At 35.6% G+C, this 23,771-nt stretch overlaps 1 protein-coding gene across 2 annotated transcripts; it reads left to right on the forward strand.

Annotated features, from left to right (window-relative positions):
* Positions 1 to 760: 760 nt before the first annotated feature.
* On the forward strand, positions 761 to 22,156 carry LOC140135487 (tubulin beta-4B chain-like). Of its 2 annotated transcripts, none has more exons than XM_072157002.1 (3): positions 761 to 893; positions 16,163 to 16,498; positions 18,559 to 22,156. In XM_072157002.1, the coding sequence occupies exons 1-3, from the start codon at positions 837 to 839 to the stop codon at positions 19,507 to 19,509; spliced, it is 1,344 nt and encodes a 447-aa protein (XP_072013103.1). In that variant the 5' UTR covers positions 761 to 836; the 3' UTR covers positions 19,510 to 22,156. The 2 variants fall into 2 exon arrangements, with proteins under 2 accessions (XP_072013103.1, XP_072013104.1); XM_072157003.1 differs by lacking the exon at positions 761 to 893 and adding an exon at positions 1,285 to 1,522.
* Positions 22,157 to 23,771: the final 1,615 nt, after the last annotated feature.

Genomic DNA, 23,771 nt, shown 5'->3' on the forward strand with positions numbered 1-23,771 from the left:
CAAATTATAGCGCATTGGTGACTAGATATGTATATTATAGGGGCAAGTACTACAATTACTGCACTGGAAATTTTATTTCAGCACAGACAACAGCTGTTGTGGAGTTACAGTCAAAAATGAGGGAAAGCAATATTTGATCATTAAATCTACTTGTCTACTTAACTACTTTTCTTGCCCCTATAATATCCGTAACTTTTGTTACCAGCGTGTTATTAGTTTTTGAGAAAAATGCAAAAATAGTCACAAATTTATCAAGGAGTGTAGTACCACCTTAAGGAATCGGGTATCAACGTTTGCACAGTATTTTTTGTGGTACCTGTCACCTGAGAGCACATCAGATACACCAAATTGCATTTTGAATACGAGGAATGTCTTTCTGATATCAAATATTTTTGATTTTTTTTTTAATTTGGGATATAATACAAATTTTATGGCAAATTATTGAAATTTTTTATTTTGGATATTTAACGGTCCTAGAAGTTAACTTTATAAATCTAATGATATGTATTTAAAATGTGTGTAGCTGGGATGAAAAGCCGTCTATAATTTGACAATTTCGATCTTTCGTATTGAAGAGATACATTTTTTGCCAAAAAGAAGTAAAAGTTTTAAGTTTTTCAGAATGCAATTTGATGCGTCTGATGTGCTCTCATGTCCCGTTGCTATCCAAACAAGTCGAACATTGTTTGTGACCACTGACCCGACATTACCCTTATGTACTTTCACCCTGATGCACTCTGTGATATCATTCTCTCTCCAACCCTACAACAGACAAGACGTTTCTAGTGTTTCTGCAAGTTTTGAAGTTATTGATTGCAAGTCAAGACAAAATTAAAATGCGTGAAATAGTTCATCTGCAGGCTGGCCAGTGTGGAAACCAGATCGGTTCTAAGGTAATTAAAAGTCATTTAAGTTTAGTGTTGGATGAGTCAGCGGAACAATTACTTAACGTACTAAAATCGAATGTGTATAAGTAGTCCAGAAAAGTAGGCCTACATTACAGGTTTACTTTTGCAGTCTGACTTACTCTAGAACTCTAGCTTCGAATTTATACACGATAGTTACGCATTAGAAGCTATCGTGGCTAGACTTCTCGAGCACAATCTGACATTTTCTTACTGTATTTCAGCTAGAGCGCCATGCCAAAAACCGTGGTACAAAGTAAAATAAAAGACAGTGTAAGCAGTCCATTCACTGCCATTCATCAGTTACGTGACCTCGATGTCCATCGATTCTATTCATCGCGTTCATTCAAGTGATAGCGAATCAAATGGACGCATGTAAAACGCAACATAAATCAACACAATAGAAATTAGCATCTCACGAATGGCTTTTCTGCAGAATTGGACCACATCTGCGTCTATTCAGACATTTACTGCAGCGCAAGAGGTTGACGTGCCGTGGAACTTGTTCCTGAAGATCACAGGAAGTTTATGTTGATTCCAACTAAATTATATTCAACAAAATGCGTGAAATCGTGCATTGTCAAGCCGGTCAGTGCGGTAACCAAATCGGTGCCAAGGTAAGATTTGTTGTCGTGTTTCGACAAAACAAAATGAGGAAAATGGTTTGCGTCTTCTTGATTCGTTATCCTCCAAAATACGAATTTTCGCTGGAAGCGGCGGAAGGCGAACTATAAAAAGTTGTTTTGCTTTGCACCGCTCGATTATTCATTCATTCATTCATTTCATTCATTCATTCATTCATTCATTTATTATTTTCACTCATCAAATTACAAAAAGCTAGAATACATACAAAATAATAATATAAGTGAGAGTGAAGGAATCACAGGAAAGGCCAAGGAGAGGCCTGAAAATCTGTGATACCTTGATTGGTTAATTCATCATTTGACATGACAGCAGACTGTCACTTCAATGAAGTAACAGTAAGCTGTCATATCTTGATATGAATTAACCTAAATACATGAAAATAACAGTTAACAATAGTAAATAAGAAAATGCACAACACAAATAAGTAATATAAAATATAAATAATATCCAATTTGGTTATATAAACCAGATACAATAAGAGTTAATAGTAACTTTGCATAAGATGTTTCTTAAATACATGGCGGAATTGATTAATCGATGATGAACTTTTAATGCTGTTATCAACATTATTCCATAACTTAGTAGTAGGGATGCCCACTCTCAATACAGTTTCCACTAGAACGATTTTTCATTTACTGTGTGCGTGCACTCACACACGTATTGTCTATGGAGAAACTGATCGATACAAGAAATCCCAGGCATGTTAAATGGCGTACATACTTGTTTTGATCCAAATGTAGGCCTATATCAGGGTGTTTCAAGAAATTCCTGATTCCACCAGAAAATATTCACCAAACTTTTTCCTGTTTGGTCAGTAAATAGAGAGGGGACCTTCCTGCATGAAGAGATCAACTTTTTTTAATGAAAAATTTAATGAGATGAGAACTACAACAGGTTGAAGTGACACCTTCCGTGCATCAGGTGTTCAAACGCAATTATCTCCGAATTTGGAGTGAATCAGACAAGCAAACTTACATACTCATAAAATTTAACTATTTATGAAGACAAAATGTGTAGGATGTTAAGAAATTTAAGAATGTTTAAGCCTACCGCGGCCCATCTCAAATCATGCACTTCCCCGTGCACTTCTCACTACCATGTCCATTTCATAGGGAGTATAAAAACCGGGGACCATCATGGCTTCCATGCACACAGTGTATTGCTCAATGTAGTAAAGATAACCTTTGAGTTGGAGCAAATTTCTCAATATTGGTAGTGATTAATGTTACCAAACTTATGCCATGATGAAATATAATAATTTTTAAGATAAAATGTGCTGACCTTAAAAGATTGAACAATGTTTAAGACTACCGCTTTTCATTTGAAATAATGCACTTATTGTTCATCTCCTCTATGGAGATATTTTCCATGGCGGCCATCTATGATCATGCTTGCGGTTTCAACAAACAAACCATGGGTTTTGAGGTCTTATAGTTTTTGTTGTATGTCAACAAAATCGATTAAATTTTCAGGATGATCTTATTTTCATGTTGTTATAAGCAAATATAATGTTCCAGATAAGATAGTTAATAAATACATTAAGAAAAAGTACCTTAAAGTTGCACTTTCTGTTAGTATTCCTTTTGGACTTTAACTTTTTAACATGTTCTAGCAGCCCTATATAAAACCGTGACACTCGAAAGGCCATATCTCTGGAATGAAACGTCCGATTAAGATTATTTAAACGCCAAAATGTTTCTTTCATCAATTCCCATCCAATAAGTTAGGTCTGAATCAATTTAAAAGTACTTCAATTTTTAGTGGACATGCCTATTAGTAGCTGCATATTTAATAGATTTTTCACAGAAAGCTTTTTTGATAAAAGGAAGCCTCAGACGATCTTTATTTCTGGTGTTTAAGTCATGGATCTTAGACTGTTTTACAAACTCATCAAAAACACTTGGTAAAAATCCATTTTCATGCTTGTACATAAATAAACCAAGTTCAAATGTATACATATCCCTGACACTTTTAAGTATTATACCTAATCAGTAAGGGATTAGTGCTACTTCTATAATCACTTGCACTTATAATACGAAGAGCCCTCTTTTGAATTTTAAAAAGATCATTTATGTATGATGAATATGCACATCCCCAAGCTAAAATACCATAGTTGATATACGGTAATATCAACGAACAATACAATGTATTATAACGCCTCATGTGGGAGGAAGTTTTTTAATTTATTAATGATACCGACATTTCTAGAACATGTTTTAACAATATTATCAATATGTTCTCTCCAAGTGATATTCTGGTCAATTTGAAGACCTAGAAACTTAGTACTTGGCACTCTTTCAAGCGGTGTTCTTGCTGTAGAGTGCCTGTCAGAATCAAGAAATAGTAACAAGTTGTACTCGGGTTTTGTGTTCTTCCTGGTACCGAGTAACATATAATTAGTTTTTTTAGCATTGACAGATAATTTATTTACCTGGAACCATCTATTCACATTAATAAGCTCTTTGTTGAAAACCTCCTCAACAACATTAAACTGATTGTGAGAGTAAAATAAATTGGTGTCATCAGCAAATGAAATCACATCAAGTGAATCAGTAATTAAGTGAATATCGTTAACATATATGATGAAAAGCAGTGGACCCAGTATTGAACCCTGTGGCACACCGCAAGTAAGATTTTGCTGTTGAGATGAAACACCATTATATTAATAAACATATTGTTTTCTATTACTCAAATAATCCTCAAACCAATTGTGTGTAATACCTCTAAACCCATAGTGATAGAGTTTATCAAGCAATATTGTATGGTCTATAGTATCAAATGCTTTTGATAAATCTAAAAAGACACCTGCTGTAAAATTGTCATTGTCAACAGCTTCAGTAATTTTGTTAACCAAGTCAATCACTGCCATATATGTGCTGTGGTTTTTCCTAAAACCATACTGACGTTTGTATAAAATGCGATGATGATCTAAATATGACATGCACCTGTTAAAGACAAGTCGTTCCAGAATCTTTGAGAAAATTGGTAAAACAGAAACTGGGCGATAATTCGAAAACAAGTCATTATCATCCTTCTTATATAGTGGAATTACCTTCGCTACTTTAAAACTGTCAGGTATTTTACCAGTACAAATGGTCGAATCCAACCAAAAGTGTCCACGGGCCAAAAATAAAAGTCCGAAATAAAAATGTCTCCACAATGTTTTCCTTTTGCCCATTGATTGATGACATATTGGCCTTATAGGAACCAAAAGTGCCATTACTAATCTTGAAAAATAAATCCAGGACGTGTGATAGTAAATGTGATATCAAAACCCAATGTTACCTACGAATACCACTAGGATGCTTTCACTATCGCAATACTAATCAACCTAAAACAAATGGAATATTCCCATTAACGCTTTTTTCGTGTAATGTAGACCACAGGGTGTCAGAAAAATGCTAGCTCAACCAGAAAATATTTGTTTTTATTTTTATAACGCGATCAATATGATCTTAGTCAATTTATGCTAGTTTATTTTTGAAAATGAAGTTTAGGTCAGTTTCTGTATTTTATTTATCAAATGAGTATGAATCAATTTACACATTGTATAAGAACGAGTAGGATATATGTTTTCAAGAATATTAGGAATTATAAGCATACACCTAACGCTTTATACAATGAAAAGGTGAACAAACCCGGGTATTCGTAGGTAACATGAGCGATTTAACAATATCTATATTGAGTTTAGAGGTTTAAAGTTTGCTATTATGGTAATGAATTAATAAAATGGTAGTTTTAGATCTCTTTCAGATGGTACGTCCAAATGAATAAATGCTATTACCTTAGATCCAAATTTTTTGATGCTTTTAGCAAGATTTTGACCACTTCATTTTGATATACAAGTAGTTAATCAGCAATTTTACATAATAAATAATTGTTGAATGAATCTGTATATGGGTAATAATAGTGTCCTGGGGTACCGCTTAAAGTTTTTGACAATTAATTTCCATTGGTAGCGACACTTCATTACACATGTCATGTATTATGCTGTATTCGTAAGTAACACTTCAGTATTTGTAGGTAAGAATTAGACTTTTGGTGGATATCCCAATCAAAACTTCATTTTATAAAGCACTTTGAATGTATCATGTTCTTTATGTGCGTTTATTGATACTTTAGACCCTATCATGTATTAATAATGTCGGTTCACAGCGGTTGAAAGAGTATTGAAGTAAGAAACAAAGGCACTAAAGTGACTTTAATTTGCTTAATTGCACACAACTCGCTTAAAACCGTTATTGCAGACTTGTGAAGTCCATCTTGGAGTCAGTTACGTCTTGTGGCCTTTCGTTTGAGGGCAACTACAATTAGCTTTATACCAGGGTCCATCATTATGTTGTCTAGATCATGAGACAATGAGAACAATCGTTTTTTTTTGGTTTTCGTAGGTAACCTTAGCGAAAACGTCAAAAGTTACCTTCGAATAAATCAATTTGGACACAAATTACTCAGACACCAGAAGGTCGGTAAACATTTAAAATGAAGCACACATGACAGTTGACAAATCCAAGTATTTATCCCCTTCTAATCTTCTTTGAATCTGATTTTTCTTTCAAATGAGCAGACCGTCGTCTATTTCAGTACATATTTTTCAACAATTAAGCCGTATTCAGTTCTGCATGGTGGGCATGTATGTGAATTCGCAACTTTCATTGACATATGATTTGATAGCAAACATACAGGCCTTCGTTATGTACCAATATGGGCATTGGCATGAATGGCGGTGTTTCACAATACTGTCATGATGTCAAATTGTATTCGTAGGTAACATTCGGTTACCGAAATTTACCTACGAATACTTGCTTTTATTGTTGACATCTCAGAAATATTTAAACGCAGGCTATTGAAACTTGGTAGAAATAAAGAGTGTATTACCCTGCACCTATTGCTTAACTATTGTTTACTATTCTCTCACTTTGTGGAAATGACACAGCTTTTAACATGTATTCGGAGGTAATGCATATATTTTACCAAACCTACCTTTGTGCCATTTAGAATTTCTGGCAGCTAAACACAATAATAAAGATGCCCGAATGCAATGCATTTCAGTATTGGACATATCAAAGCTTGTATCAATTGCGCATTTATTAGTGATTTCCATTTTTAAAGATATATCTAGTGCTATAAAAATTGTATTCGTAGGTAATGTAAAAAATACCACTCAAAAAATGATCATAAAAATTCATAATTATGTACAAATATGTGAAAAATTGAACAGGCAATCTTTGAATACACGCCTTTCAGGAAATCAATTTAGATTCAATCCAATGACTTCTTTTCATAACTGATTTAGACGTTTTTAAAAATACTTTAAGAAATATTTTGAAAAAATGGGTAAAAATAGCATGTTTTGGGGTCTCTGTGTCTAAGTTTTTCACAGAAGGGGTCTTATTATATATGGCGCGAAGCGTATGATCAAGGCGAATAAACACAATACAAAAATGAATGCCAATTGATTAATACTTTTAAGTTATGGCCCTGAACATGCCGTGTACACTTTTCGTTGGATTCGACCAAATACAGTCTAAACGCAGGACAACCGTTCTTTTGTTCTGCTTAGTCGCGCTAAAAGTCGATCGATACATGTTAAAATCAGCACAATTCCGAGATACACCTTTTGCTATGAAATTTATTTTCTCGGTCAAATATAAAGCAACATTTCTTTTTCTTCAGTAATGTCAAATAAAAACATAGTGCTTGGATGAACATTTTTTTTAAATCCTGGTGTTAAAATTAAGCATCAAATTGTGTCTTTTAGTGTGATATTTTTGATTTTTATAGGCCTTTAGTTCGCCGAGCTTTTTACAGAATTCATTTTCTACCGTCTCAACCTACTATAGTTTGCCAAAGAACTATATTTCCCGCCTCTGTAATGAACATCGCGTGGGTCTATATATTATAGTTTTGTCAGAATTTCCGTTTTTATTTTACCCTTTTTCCCTTCATGCTCCGAAAATGTCAAACTCGGTACTCTATTTCGAGAGCAACCAGCAGAAATAATCGATATTTCAATTGTTGTCAACCAGGTCCCTTTTCCATTGAAAACCAGGATTGCCTTACCAGCGATTTGGTAGCCCAAATCCCCAATTCTGGTAAATGAGGTGAATTTTGGAAATTTGCTCCCGTGATAGCCTGCAATTTCAATTTATAGGGGCTATGGATTCCATGATTATGAAAACCATTTTGTCTGTTTGTTTATTTGTTTGTTTGTTTATTTACCTAGGATGAGGTCCATGGGAAAATCCAAACCTAGAAAAATTCGCGTGTTATTAGAGGGGATTTTAATTTTATGTCCCTCCTATCTCCAGGTGAATTTTGAATGACCCCCCATCGCGGGTTGGCATTTTCATTACACCCTTCAGACTTGCGTTCGGGTTTGTGTAGGCCTATTTGTCATAATTTAGCGCTATAGGACCTACTTTCTAAATGTATAGCTATAGCCGTGCTATATAAATATTATAAGGTACCGGTATGTAATATTATGTAGGCCTATGGGGGTGGGGTGGGTACTCAACACATTTGAACCATGGCTTACAATGCAAGGCTCATTGTTGCCATAAATGATTTTTCCTTTAGGTCATTATAATAGGTTGTTATAAACTTCCATGTTTAACCTTGTATTGTTTTGGCTGCTTCATTATGACTTTCGGTGGCCAGCAATCACAAACAAAAGGCACTATACCCAGTCACCTTCATGACAATTGAAACACTAGGTAATTTCTTTGCTATATTGAAGTTCTGGCAACACTGTATCCAGGCCGGGCACCCAGAGATATCGATCCACAATGCTAGTATTTCACGCGTGGATTTGAAAATTTTTCAGCTGGTAGTCAAAATTATGGAATCAAAACGGAAATTCTGACAAAACTATGATATATCGCTCACGGTGATGTGCGTTAGAAAGTTGGGAAAAATCCTTCTTTAGGCTGCGTTCACATAGAAGTATACTATTCGGGTATACGGTGCACGTTTTGCAGGTGCACGCGTATAGCTCAAATCGAGCAAGGCAATTCCATAGTACCGGGTCACATAAGGCTACGATCACATAGAAGTATACTATTCGGGTATACGGTGCACGTTTTGCAGGTGCATGCGTATAGCCTAAATCGGGCAAGGTAATTTCATAGTACCGGGTCACATAGGCACTATTCGAAAAGGCCGTATACCTGCGTATAGTATAGTATAGTGGGAATCGTGCATGCTCGATTTTAGTGCAGCGTATACCGTCCTAATTTTAAAACTAAACCATATGTGGGTAAATTCATTTTTTTGTAGTAGATGCACTATCTAATTCTGCACATTATGACACCTCATTCAATGCAATGTGACCTCAAGAAGTAAAGTTACAAGCATTTGATTAGACGAAGAAAATTGGTAAACTGACCTACTCGCTATTCATTATACGAAATACGCTCATTCGATCAGGCTGAGTTCACATAGTATACGCCTATATGAACTCAGCCTGAGCGAATGAACGTACTTCGTATAGCGACTACCGTATACCGTATACTTCTATGTGAACGCAGCCTTAGCGAACTATATTACTTTGAAAAGCTAAAAGGTTGATCCAAAAAAGGCTCGCGGGCAGAGTTGAAGCCTATCAAAATCGAAAATCTTACACTAAATGACTGAATTTCACGACTAAGTTTAACACTAAGATTTGAAAAAAATACAGTATCAAGCATTACAGTTTTCATTTGGCCATTTGGCCGAGAAAAAAATTTTACACTGAAAAGGTGTAACTCAAAATTTTGTTCATTTGAATACCAAATTCGATCGTTTGTATTGCCTTATTAAATGAATGAGTGAGCCTTGCAGAACAATAACAATCGGTTGTCCAGCGTCCTAACTGAATAGACTCGTTAAAAATTATCTGAAGTGGTTTTACTATCACTGGAGCAACTTTTTTTTATTATAAATGAACCGAGTCCATCATGCCCTGGACTTTTGTTAGAGTCCAATCCATTGATAATTTTTAGGATTTCGTGCTCAGTGATAGGTGTAAAAACATACTGTTGTCATGACTGATTTTACTCATTGACAGATAATGCGAGTAATCAATACCTGGAATACATTCAATTGATGAAGCCAATTTTGGACCTATGTTAACAAAGTAATCATTAAAGCCATTTGCAATGTCATTTGGATCTGTGTATACTTTATTATTATCACGAAATTTGGTGGTGAAGTTTGAACTTATATTTTATTCAGTATATTTTTAAGTATTTTCCAGGTGTTCCTCATATTGTTTCTGTATTTATTTAGTTTATTTGTGAAGTACCTTTTTTTGGCTTTCCTGAGGAGTGAATTTAATTTATTTCTGTATATTTTATACCGATCTTGCTTGGCAGTTGTACGATGTTTCAGAGAAGATTTATACAATTTATTTTTATGGTTAATTGATTTTAAGAGTCCTTTTGTTATCCATGGAGAATGTGGTTCTTGATTTTTTTTACGATTCATTTTTTTATTTGGTACGCATTCATCATACAAGTCATTGAATTTAGATATGAAATTAGTATACATTGTATCCACCTCGTCAGTTAGTATGACATTCCAATTAACTAATGAAAGTCTTTTTAATAACAAATTTATATTATCATCCGTAACTTGTCTTTTATATACAGTTTGAGTTTTATTAGGCGTAGCATTATTTCCATCTATTATTATATTAGTATTAGTAAAAATGGGGAAATGATCACTGATATCAACTACAAAGATTCCAGATTGGTGATTGGCCCAACAATTATTCGTAATGATATTGTCAATAATAGTTGCAGATGTTCTGGTAATACGAGTTGGTTTATCTATAGTTAGGTAAAAACAATAAGACTAGATCATACTCAAGTAATCACTAATATGTTTATTGCTCTTTTCTTTAAGCAAATCAATATTGTAATCACCCAAGAGATAGCTGATTTTGTTCTCAGCTGAGCTGAGTTTGTTTAGAACATAATCAAAATCAGAGTTAAAAAGCTCAATACTATTTCCTGATGTTGGTGGTCTATAGATTACTCCCACAATGATGTTCTTACTCTTTTCATTGTCGATTTCAACGAAGAATGATTCAAATGATGATGAATGAATTTCATTTAAATCAGATCTGATCTTATATTTGATATCATTACTCAAATACATACCTACACCACCCTTGCGCATACCTTCTCTGTTTTTATAAACAAATTCATAACCAGGAAGCTTATAGTATTCAGGTGGGGTACATTTAAAGTATGTTTCAGTCACAGCAATTATTGAAAAACGATGTTTACATACTTGCAGGAGAGATTTCAATTCATCAAAATTTTTGTTCATGCTATTGATGTTCAACTGGAACATTGAAATACCATTGTTAATCAAGTTGTTATTTACATTTGTGTTAAAGCTGTCAGATGTAAAGTACTTACAAACATAATCTATATAACACAACTAGCCGCATTAAAATCATCATCTTGTCGAAGTGGATTAAAGCAGAGGTGATCAAAGCTATTAGTGATATCAATATCTATTTGATCATGTTCAACAATTGAATCAAAGCCTTGAATAGCATTATTGAAGTCATCATCATTATTCGAATGATACATTCCCTACAATTCCAGTAATTTAAAGCTCGGTCTTGTCTATCACTTCTAATGCATTCATCATGAGCAAATGAGTTACATATTGTACAAGAAAAACTTATATCATTTATATTAATACAGTTGGAACAAATAATACAAAATTTTTGTGCACTTGACATAATATATACTAGGCGGTTACCCGTATTTGGCGGTTCTCGGCTGTCGCGATTACCTGGCTGATGGTGACTGTACTCACCAAGTTTTATGCCCATAGGACATTTTACTAATTTGACCTCAGATGACCCCTTGTGACCTCAAAATGACCTTCCAAAATTTGGCTCTAAATGTTGACTGTACCCACCACGTTTCATGCCCATATGACAGTTTTTAGTAATTTGACCTTGGATGACTCCAAAATGACCTTCCAAAAATTTGACTCTAAAAGGTGACTGAACCCACCAAGTTTCATGCGCATACGACATTTTTTACTAATTTGACCTCAGATGACCCCTGGGTGACCCTGGATGACCCCAAAATGACCTTCCAAAAATGTGACTATAAAAGTTGACTGTACCCACCAAGTTTCATGCCCATACGATAGTTTTTACTAATTTGACCTCAGGTGACCCCTGGATGACCTTGAGTGATCTTGGCCCACTAACTGAAACAAACCTGTTCTGTCTGAGGGTCCAGATGCACCCATCCACCAAGTTTGAGGAACGTGTGACCCCTTGTCTCCGAGAAAATAGGCGGAAAACAGTTTTTACTAATTTGACCTCAGATGACCCCTGGGTGACCTTGACCCACTAATCAATACAAACTTGTTCTGTCCTAGGTCAAGATGCACCTACCCACCAAGTTTCATGCCCATATGACAGTTTTTACTAATTTGACCCCTAGATGACCTCTGGTGACCTTGACCCACTAACCAATACAAACTTGTTCTGTCCCGGGTCAAGACGCACCCACTCGTCAAGTTTGAGGAACGTGCGACCCCCAGTCTTCGAGAAAAACAGTTTTTACTAATTTGACCCCTGGATGACCTTGGGTGACCTTGACCCACTAACCAATATAAACTTGTTCTTCCTCATACCAAGCTGCACCCACCCACCAAGTTTGAGGAACGCGCGACCCCTAGTCTCCGAGAAAAGAGGCGGACAGACAAACAGATGATTTGACCCCTGGATGACCTTGGGTGACCTTGACCCACTAACCAATATAAACTCGTTCTTCCTCATACCAAGCTGCACCCACCCACCAAGTTTGAGGAACGCGCGACCCCCAGTCGCCGAGAAAAGAGGCGGACAGACAAACAGACAGACAGACACACACACAGACAGATTGTGGTGAATTATAGTAAGATAAGAAAATATAAATATATTAAACACTGTTGTTATCACCAAAAATATTACAAAAAAAGAAAAAAACAAAACAAACAAATAATGTAAACCAATTTGGACTAAAGTACGAATATAATCCAAAATAATATAATTTACAAAGATTATGGATGAGCAATCCAAGTGATGAAAAACGAAGGATTGCTCTAAGCTCACAATATCACAAAATCACAAAATAATTTAAATGTGACAAAGTTCTGGATATTATACATAAAACAGCATGACAATCATCAATCAATCCTGAAACCAATGGCAGTATGAGATAATATGACACAAATCAAATATTTAGTAGTTAATGTGGACATTTTGCTCAGAACTAGACTCGCATTTGCGCAGGTCAGAAATGTCATCAATATATATAAAATGGTACCAACTTTATTGTGCTTGCTAATTTAAGACTCCTTTGAAACAAAATTAAGGATCGAATGCATTAGTGTCCAAAAAAACAAAATTATCGTCAAAGTTCTGTCGAATTCTGCGCCCTAGCGAAGGGTTTAGAATTCGAATCGGGAATAAACATATCCGATCTTTGCGATCAAAAACACAAAATTACAACTTTAAACATAATATTGGCAAAAGACATTATTACCACACAATATAGAATAGAAATGTCGACGTCAAATTCTCAAAATATTGGAGAAATGTGCTCACTAAACATTGGGAAAGTACGCAATCCAATTCCCATTCAAACGCGTGGGAAACTCAAAATATAAATAGATTAAACACTGTTGTTATCACCAAAAATATTACAAAAAAAGAAAAAAACAAAACAAACAAATAATGTAAACCAATTTGGACTAAAGTACGAATATAATCCAAAATAATATAATTTACAAAGATTATGGATGAGCAATCCAAGTGATGAAAAACGAAGGATTGCTCTAAGCTCACAATATCACAAAATCACAAAATAATTTAAATGTGACAAAGTTCTGGATATTATACATAAAACAGCATGACAATCATCAATCAATCCTGAAACCAATGGCAGTATGAGATAATATGACACAAATCAAATATTTAGTAGTTAATGTGGACATTTTGCTCAGAACTAGACTCGCATTTGCGCAGGTCAGAAATGTCATCAATATATATAAAAATGGTACCAACTTTATTGTGCTTGCTAATTTAAGACTCCTTTGAAACAAAATTAAGGATCGAATGCATTAGTGTCCAAAAAAACAAAATTATCGTCAAAGTTCTGTCGAATTCTGCGCCCTAGCGAAGGGTTTAGAATTCGAATCGGGAATAAACATATCCGATCTTTGCGATCAAAAACACAAAATTACAACTTTAAACATAATATTGGCAAAAGACATTATTACCACACAATATAGAATAGAAATGTCGACGTCAAATTCTCAAAATATTGGAGAAATGTGCTCACTAAACATTGGGAAAGTACGCAATCCAATTCCCATTCAAACGCGTGGGAAACTGAAAGTGCATAATCCCCACTACTCTAGCTAGTCATTCGCTGTCCACTTTCCACTTTAAAATTAATTTTCTTGGATCAGTAAATATCAAAAGAAACCTACAATGCTTGATACTCATGATACTGTATTTTTCTTTAGATCCTGTTTTTTAAAAATGTGTTGAACTTGGGCGCGAAATTTAGTCTTCTGTTACATAGTTGTAGTAACTACAAATTTCGAACGTTTGAGGATTTTTGATTTTGATTGGCCTGAACTTTTTAGCTTTCTAAAGCAAAATAGTTCGCTGTGGAACAAATTTAACTTAAAAAAAAAACACGTTTTACGAGCCAGACCGACCCAGATTTTGCATTTTGAAAGATTTTTTAAAATTTAAATTAAAATCATAAAAAATCGGCCATTTTGAAGCCAAAACATAAAATATGTTTGCAAGGAACCCATCAAATGCTGTTGAAAAACTCTCCAAATTATTTCTCTTGTCATGGCGATCCAGAAAAAGTATACCTTTACCTATCTGGGTTTTCACAAAATTTATGTTTTATGACCTTTGACATTCTTTGACATTCTTTTGTCGCGGGTGACAAGTCTTTCAATTCGCGTCCTTGGCTATGCTTTAAAGGAGTGTTTGGTGATCCTAGCATCCTCTTTTTATGACATTTTTCAGTACATATCCACGAAAAAAGCCTATTCCCAAAATTTCAGTTGATTCCGATTTTGCGTTTGCGAGTTATGCATGATTATGTGTATTACACTGCTCCATAGACAATGCGTTGTAATTTCGTTCTGGTGCACCAGAACGAAATTCAAATTTCACGATATCTTTGCAAAACGAATTAATCTGCAAGAAATATTTTGTACATAAACATTATGTAGCCAGAGGTTTCCAGTGATATAAAAATCTCAACTTTTTTTGAGAAAAGTGGGGGATGAGGCTGTGGATCACGAAATGCCCTTTAATAAGCACAATCGCCATTGTAACTTCCGGTTTTTAGGACACTTTGACCTCTGACATATCGGGGAAATTGATGTAATTATTATTAATTTATTATTGTCATAATGTTATCATTCAAAATATTTAAATAACTAATTCATTCAATAATAATGTTTTTTTGGGTTTGTTTTCATTTTTGTAAAACATTTTAGATTATATTTTGTAAGTACAAAAACCAATTTTTCAGAATTTTCCCAATAGGTCAGAGAGCAAAGTGTCCCAAAACTGCAAAAACTGTCCGACAATGCATTGTAAACTTCCAATGCCGATTTGGCTTATCATGAAAGTATTCAAAAGATAACCGGTGCCCCAATAGTCCCAAGCTATTATTGTCTGACACTGGCAAAGACCTCAGTCTTCAAATGATAGTTATTATCAATGGAGAGGCAATAGATTATGTAACGCATTGTTCCTTTGTGCCGATTTGATTTTCCAACAAGCTATTCATCGGAAGGTACCTTTTGTTCGGGACAAAAGGGTTCCGCCATTAAATCGGTAACTGACCTGACCGCGTATTTTCGCTTTAATAGGCAGGCTACTGTCAATAAGTGATCAAACGAAAGTCGCGTAAAAGCGCTTACACGAGCGATAGGTACCTTTTGTCATCATAGATTGAATAGACCCTGTCGAATAAACTCAACCGGAAGAGTATTGCCGACATGTTGGTTCTAAGTTTTAAGTGACAGAGGGACAGGTCTCTACTTCGATTCCACAATCATTCACACCTATCATCTGTTTTATTGTATTATTATGGGAATTACCCTGTGGTATCTTATGGTGGACAGAATTTTATTTAAATGACGAGTGACGTAGTATTCGATAGGGTCTATACAATACGGCTCCTTTCAAAGATACTAATCCCACAGGTGCGAGTGATCAGCATGATAATTATGGTTCAATACAGGTACCGCTTGAACATACTAGTGAAGTGCGATATCTTCAACAAATTGTTTTACCCTAATTGTTGAACTCACAGACATTTTCCAATCCAAGATCAAGAAGACAATATGTCACCCGTGGAATTTGTTATGTTCGTGTTATGTGTTACCAGCTCTGTTGCTGCTTTTAGTTCTATGTTTACATGCTTTATACATTTTCGCATTTCCAGGACCATTCACGAAAATCACAGCATATACTGGTGGTGACATTTTAAACGAAACATTTCACATAAGACAAAGTCCTGTAAGACTTTACTAAATAAAGCAACCCGTTGTTCTTTTTGTACCACCAGTTCTGGGAGGTCATCTCTGACGAACATGGGATTGACCCAACTGGTACCTATCATGGTGATTCTGATCTTCAACTAGAGAGAATCAACGTCTACTACAATGAAGCTACCGGTGGCAAGTACGTGCCTCGTGCTGTTCTGGTGGATCTGGAGCCTGGTACCATGGACTCTGTCCGATCAGGACCATTTGGACAGATCTTCAGACCTGACAACTTTGTGTTCGGACAGAGTGGTGCTGGAAACAACTGGGCCAAAGGTCACTACACAGAGGGTGCTGAGCTCATCGATTCCGTTCTTGATGTAGTACGTAAAGAATCGGAGGGCTGTGATTGCCTACAGGTGAGTCACGGTTTTCAAATTTCGAAGTGCACTGCCAAAAGTTGAATTCAAAATTGTACATTTTCAACCAGAATTAGGCCTAATAACTACAGATCCGTCTGAGTAACCTCAAACATTGGGCTATTTCAGTTGAAATCCATACAACCCTTTTGACAGATAGGACCTTAATCTTCTACATAGGGAGTGAATTTCAAATGGGGTTACCTTAATGGGTAACTGGAATAGCGCATTCTGCTGAGATCATTGAGAAATATACTTTGGCTCAGCTTGTCGCCTCACCTCAATTCCAATGCACTCGCCGCTTGCTTTCAGTCTACATTAAAAGCAATGCCAGGGATCATTAAATTAGGATGTGACATTTTTAATTTCCTTCTGAGCTCACATCTGAGAAACAGCTCATGATTAAATTTTTGTTTGTTTTGACTTTATGATGTTATACCTGAAAAGTTTCACTCTTACTTGATGTATCCATGGGGCGCCTCAGAGCACATCAGACACAACAAATTGCATTCTGAACATGCTGAATACGAAGGATGTCTTTCTGTATCCATGGGGCGCCTCAGAGCACATCAGACACAACAAGTTGCATTCTGAACATGCTGAATACGAGGGATGTCTTTCTGATATTTTGATTGGTTTTGATTTATCGCGAAATAATACAAATTTTATGGCAAATTATTAAAATTTGATTCTTTTGACATTTAACAGTCCTCGAAGTAAACCAAGTAAGACTTCATCAATCTAATGATAAATGTGTATAGCTGGGATGAAAAACCGCCCATGTGAAAATTTGGACCATTCGTATTGAAGATATATACATGAAGTTTCCTAAAAGACCTATTTTTGTTAAAAACTACACAAACACAAAAAAGGTTGCATGTACCATATATACTATAAACAAAACTCACGGCATAGGACTTTTTGAAATTCCCACACCATAACCTTACACGTGAATAAAGTTCCCCTTTCCTTGCTACACATGAAAAAAAGACAACATTCCTCACCATTTGTAACATTCCCTGTAGGACTACTTTACATAGAATGGCAAAAACGTGACGATTCGAACAGTGACGTCAGATGTGTCAAAAATGCTCAGTTTTTAGAAGTAGAAAAAGCATGATTTTGACAACATATAAAAATGATTGTTATATATTATTCATATTTCAAAAACAAGAGCATTTTGTTAACATTTTGGTGAATATTTAAATTAGTAAAAACAAAACAAAGGTGTTGCTGTATTAATTTTTGTATTCAATTTTTTAATAATAATAGATGAGACTTTTATGATTTTATTTTTCAATTTTCTAACAAAACGTGTCAGAAAATTAAAATGTTGTATCCAAAAAGGGCAAAGTTTTATGTAATTCATGTTCACTTCATACTATTAAAACTGTAATGATGAATCAGTTTTGTATGCATTTGTACCATTATGAATCAAGTAAATACATCATATGTTTAATAAACATCTCACAAAAAGTAACTACCCCCCCCCCTTAAATAGTGGCCAATATTCAAAAGGGGGCTATTGCATTACCAATCTGTAAAATGCGTTGGAAGCAGAATTTATTTCGGCGCATTTTGACAACTCATTTGATACGATAAAAAACAATAAAACACCGGTTAATTTTAAAGTAGTGAGGTCCAGATTTGAAAGTTGCGCTTACATACAAATTTTTACAATACAAAAACACTCATACTCCGATATCATTACACAGATTTCCTTCCATTGCACTGAATGCAAAATCAATAGAATTTACTGCAACTTTCAAATCTTGGGCTACATTGATTTAAATGTACACTGTGACGTCAATAGTTAGTCAATTGCTACAAATGAGGTGTCAAAATATGCAGAAATCTGCTTCCAACGCATTTTACAAATTTGTAATACAATCACCCGTTGTTGAATAATGGTCATTATTTAAGGGGGGTTAGTTACTTTTTTTTGAGATGTTTATGTCATCTGTACTGTCTGCATGCTGTAGTAATTTTCAGGATTATATTATTTAAAAAAGGATGTTTACTGTAAATTATAACCCTCGTAACATTTTTCTTCCTTACAGGGCTTTCAACTGACACATTCCCTTGGCGGTGGCACCGGCTCTGGTATGGGCACACTACTCATCAGCAAGATCCGTGAGGAGTACCCAGATCGCATCATGAACACCTTCAGTGTTGTCCCATCACCCAAAGTATCGGATACAGTGGTAGAGCCATACAACGCTACTCTCTCAGTTCACCAGCTTGTAGAAAACACAGATGAAAGTTACTGCATTGACAATGAGGCCTTGTATGACATATGCTTCCGTACCCTCAAACTGACCACACCAACTTACGGTGATCTTAACCATCTTGTCTCGGCTACCATGAGTGGAGTGACCACCTGCTTAAGATTCCCAGGGCAGCTCAACGCTGATCTCCGTAAACTTGCTGTCAACATGGTGCCATTCCCTCGTCTCCACTTCTTCATGCCTGGTTTTGCTCCTCTGACCAGCCGTGGTAGCCAGCAATATCGTGCTCTTACTGTTCCAGAGCTGACCCAGCAGATGTTTGATGCAAAGAATATGATGGCTGCATGCGATCCTCGTCATGGGCGCTACCTTACAGTTGCTGCTATATTCCGTGGTCGTATGTCCATGAAGGAGGTTGATGAGCAGATGCTGAATGTACAAAATAAGAACAGCAGCTACTTTGTAGAATGGATTCCCAACAACGTAAAGACCGCTGTCTGCGACATCCCACCTCGTGGCCTCAAGATGTCTGCGACCTTCATCGGCAACAGTACTGCCATCCAGGAGCTCTTCAAGCGTATCTCTGAGCAGTTCACCGCTATGTTCCGTCGCAAGGCTTTCTTGCATTGGTACACTGGTGAAGGTATGGATGAGATGGAGTTCACCGAGGCTGAGAGCAACATGAATGACTTGGTGTCTGAGTACCAGCAATACCAGGATGCAACAGCCGAAGAGGAGGGCGAGTTTGAAGAGGAAGAAGGTGATGATCAATATGAAAACTAGGCATCATTTAACAGTTATAATTGGTGATAATCGACAACAGCATTATAAACAAAGTCATGTATGTGCTCAGGACCCATACCAAGTAGCATATGTACCTGTGTGAATTGGTTTAAATGATATTCAACATATTTTTCATATGGTTTTCACCAACCTGGAATTGTTTCTTAGATATAATAATAAATTTATTTAATACTAACATAAACAATACTAACATGCACTCAGAACGCTACTGAACATTCATTATGCATAGCCGTGCTGGAAGTCGATCGATACATGTTAAAATCAACACAATTCTGAGATGCACCTTTTGCTTTGAAATTAATTTTCTCGGTCAAATAAAAACAATATTTGTTCAGTAATGTCAGAGAAAACCATAGTGCTTGGATATACCTTCTAAAAAATCTTGGTGTTAACAAATAGGCATGCCATTGTGTCTTTCAGTGCAAGGGTTTCGATTTTTACAGACCTAAACTTGCCCCATGTGCTTTTTTTGGGTTAACTTTTTAGAATTTCGAACTAATGCAGTTCGCTAAAGAAATATTTTTCCAACTCTATAAACAATAAAAGGCACACCGTACCTGTCTATATTATAGTTTTGTCAGAATTCACAATTTTTACTTCCGATGCCAAAATACCCAACTCGGTACTTTATTTCGAATACAAATTGCAGTAATAATCGATATTTCTATTGTTGCATGCAGAATCGTCGATCCATGGGTATAGTCACGTGCTGATTTTGACAAATTTCAGTTGGAAATGAAAAATGGTGTAATCAAAGCCAAAATTCTGACAAAACTATGAAATATAGGCCGTATGATGTGCTTTAGAAAGTTGGAAAATCTTTCATTGGCGAACTATATTACTTTGAAAATTTTACAAAAAAGGACTAAATTTTACGCCTACGTTTAACACAAGGATTTAAAACATATAGTATCAAGCATTATGGTTTTATTCTGATATTTACTGAAAGAAAAAATTGTTGCATTCCATTTGGCCGAAAAAAATATTTTTAAGTGGAAAAGTCTAGCTCAAAATTTTGCCCATTTGGGTCGTAATCCACATTTGGGTCGCAACCCATCATTGCCCACTGTGTGGGAATCCCTCATTAAGGTGTTCCAACACTGTTGTAAGATTAAGGCCAAAACCGAGGCGAAACATAACACGAAATTGCCCATTTTAGTTAGAGGGGTTTGTCTATTACACAATTAAACGAAGCTTAAAACATTTTCTCAAAAATTTGTGTTTTTTTTAAATTTTATTCATTTGGCAATTAACAACAAAATTGAAACAAAACAAAGAATTGTTTTGTTCCTTTTTGTCAATTCTTTGATATAAAAGAAAATTCTTTGATATAAAAGAGAATTTCATACTTATCTTTCACTTCAAATAATTTCAAACTTTCTCAGGGAACGCTGACAGTATTGTAAAAGAAAAGGCACATGCACCTGATCGTTGGCTCTGTAAGTAGAGCATCGGACTATTAAGCCAATGATCCCGGGTTCAAATATGGGAGGGTGAGTGATTGGTGTCTTCATAGTAGGCATGTCCACTAAAAATTGAAGTACTTTTAAATTGATTCAGACCTAACTTATTGGCTGGGAATTGATGAAAGAAACATTTTGGCGTTTAAATAATCTTAATCGGACGTTTCATTCCAGAGATATGGCCTTTCGAGTGTCACGGTTTTATATAGGGCTGCTAGAACATGTTAAAAAGTTAAAGTCCAAAAAGGAATACTACCAGAAAGTGCAACTTTAAGGTACTTTTTCTTAATGTATTTGTTATCTAGCGTTATCTGGAACATTATATTTGCTTATAACAACATGAAAATAAGATCATCCTGAAAATTTAATCGATTTTGTTGACATACAACAAAAAAATATAAGACCTCAAAACCCATGGTTTGTTTGGTGAAACCTCAAGCATGATCATAGATGGCCGCCATGGAAAATATCTCCATAGAGGAGATGAACAATAAGTGCATTATTTCAAATGAATAGCGGTAGTCTTAAACATTGTTCAATCTTTTAAGGTCAGCACATTTTATCTTCAAAAATTATTATATTTCATCATGGCATAAGTTTGGTAACATTAATCACTACCAATTTTGAGAAATTTGCTCCAACTCAAAGGTTATCTTTACTACATTGAGCAATACACTGTGTGTGCATGGAAGCCATGATGGATAGCATATGAAATGGACATGGTAGTGAGAAGTGCATGATTTGAGATGGGCCGCGGTAGGCTTAAACATTCTTAAATGTCTTAACATCCTGCACATTTTGTCTTCAAAAATAGTTAAATTTTATGAGTATGTAAGTTTGCTTGTCTGATTCACTCCAAATTCGGAGATAATTGCGTTTGAACACCTGATGCACGGAATGGTGTCGCTTCAACCTGTTGTAGTTCTCATCTCATTAAATTTTTCATTAAAAAAAGTTGATCTCTTCATGAAGGAAGGTCCTCTCTATTTACTGACCAAACAGGAAAAAGTTTGGTTAATGTTTTTTGGTGGAATCGGGAATTTCTTGAAACACCCTGATATAGGCCTACATTTGGATCAAAACAAGCATGTACGCCATTTAACAGGCCTGGGATTTCTTGTATTGATCAGTTTCTCCATAGACAATACGTGTGTGAGTGCACGCACACAGTAAATGAAAAATCGTTCTAGTATTGTATTGACAGTGGGCATCCCTATTCATAGGCTGTCATTGTGAACCAATGTCTCGCCTCGTCTGAGCCTCTGAAAATACCGCATTATGATTATGAAGTCTTGCACTAAAGATATTATCTAGGCCATTAGACACGCCTTAACTAACATTCTATTACCCCCACGACCCATTATTCAAAATCGCGCACTGTGATTTGTTGGAACTTTCACGTGACAGACCATTAATTAGCGATAAAGTGTCAAGGGCAACAAACTTTATGTTCTTATAATCATCACAGCGCACAGCAAAGCGCACAGCACACCTGCTTATGTAGGGGAGAATGGAATGCCAGGGGTGTGTTATTGTATGTGCATACCTGCTTATAGGGGAGAATGGAATGTTAGGTTGTGTTATTGGAATGTGCATACGCTTTGGCTACCAGTAGGCGCTATACACCTTGAGGTAAACAACTTGAAATATTTGGGCAAAAAATGTGATATTTTCTCTTTATATCGCACTATTTTGTGGTAATAGAATAGAAATAAATGGTGCAGCATTATCCTTTACACGCAAATAATGTATCCGCGGCAGTAAAAACGTTTAAATAATGGGTTCGGCTGCGCCTCATTTACGTTTTTACTGCCTCGGACACATTATTTTCGTGTAAAGGATCATGCATTACCCTTTATTTCTTATAATTTGGTTTCTTTTGATAAATAAAAACCATAACCATAATAACATAAAATGTGACGTATTATTTTGTATCTTATTTTTGTTTCAATTTGGATATTTATCTTGAAATTAAAGGAAGTCAACGGCAATCGTAACATTTTGCCTTATATGTTAGACAAATAATTATCACATGATTTTATTTTACTCGAAAATGAATAAAAGCAGCCGTCTCTCAACACGCGATATTCCAAATTCCGGGCATGAAATTGTCTAGAGCAATGACGTCCCAGTAATACAATGAAGGCAGACGACATTTGAGCACATAACCATTGCGTCATTGCACTAGGAAATTTTTTGCGCGGGATTTTTGAATATCGCGTGTTGACAGCCGGCTGTTTTTATGGTCAATAAGAGTTTGTTTAAATAAAACCATGCGATTCGTGCTTGGTAATTATTTGTCTAACATATAAGGCATAATGTTATGATTGCCGCGAAGCAAAGGGCCCATACTAGCTCTGTACTGGTACCAATCTTTCGGAAAGCCCTTGTATATTATTGATAACGGATTTGAAAGTGAAAAATACTAAACATTGCTCCCAAATGTAATTTTTGGTTTGTTCATAATTGACCATAATTGCCTTTCTTGTGACCGAAAGTCAAACGGAATAACCATATAACGCCACTTTTACCAGACTACTATGACCATGCATGTTGCCTTATTGAAATTATGAACAGATCATGAACGTTCATCAATTATGAACGGATACCATGAAATCGGCTTTTGCAAAACATTGGCCTACATGGATAATTTTCATACATTTATTTTAGGTTTATTTATTTTATGCGTACCAATTGTTGAAAGAGATATAATGCACACTCGCTGAGATACTGAACGGCACTGTACGGATCAACGTCTCGGCGCGTATTAGTGCACGA

The sequence above is a fragment of the Amphiura filiformis genome, chromosome 16, assembly GCF_039555335.1.
Source record: "Amphiura filiformis chromosome 16, Afil_fr2py, whole genome shotgun sequence".
Classification (NCBI taxonomy): domain Eukaryota; kingdom Metazoa; phylum Echinodermata; class Ophiuroidea; order Amphilepidida; family Amphiuridae; genus Amphiura; species Amphiura filiformis.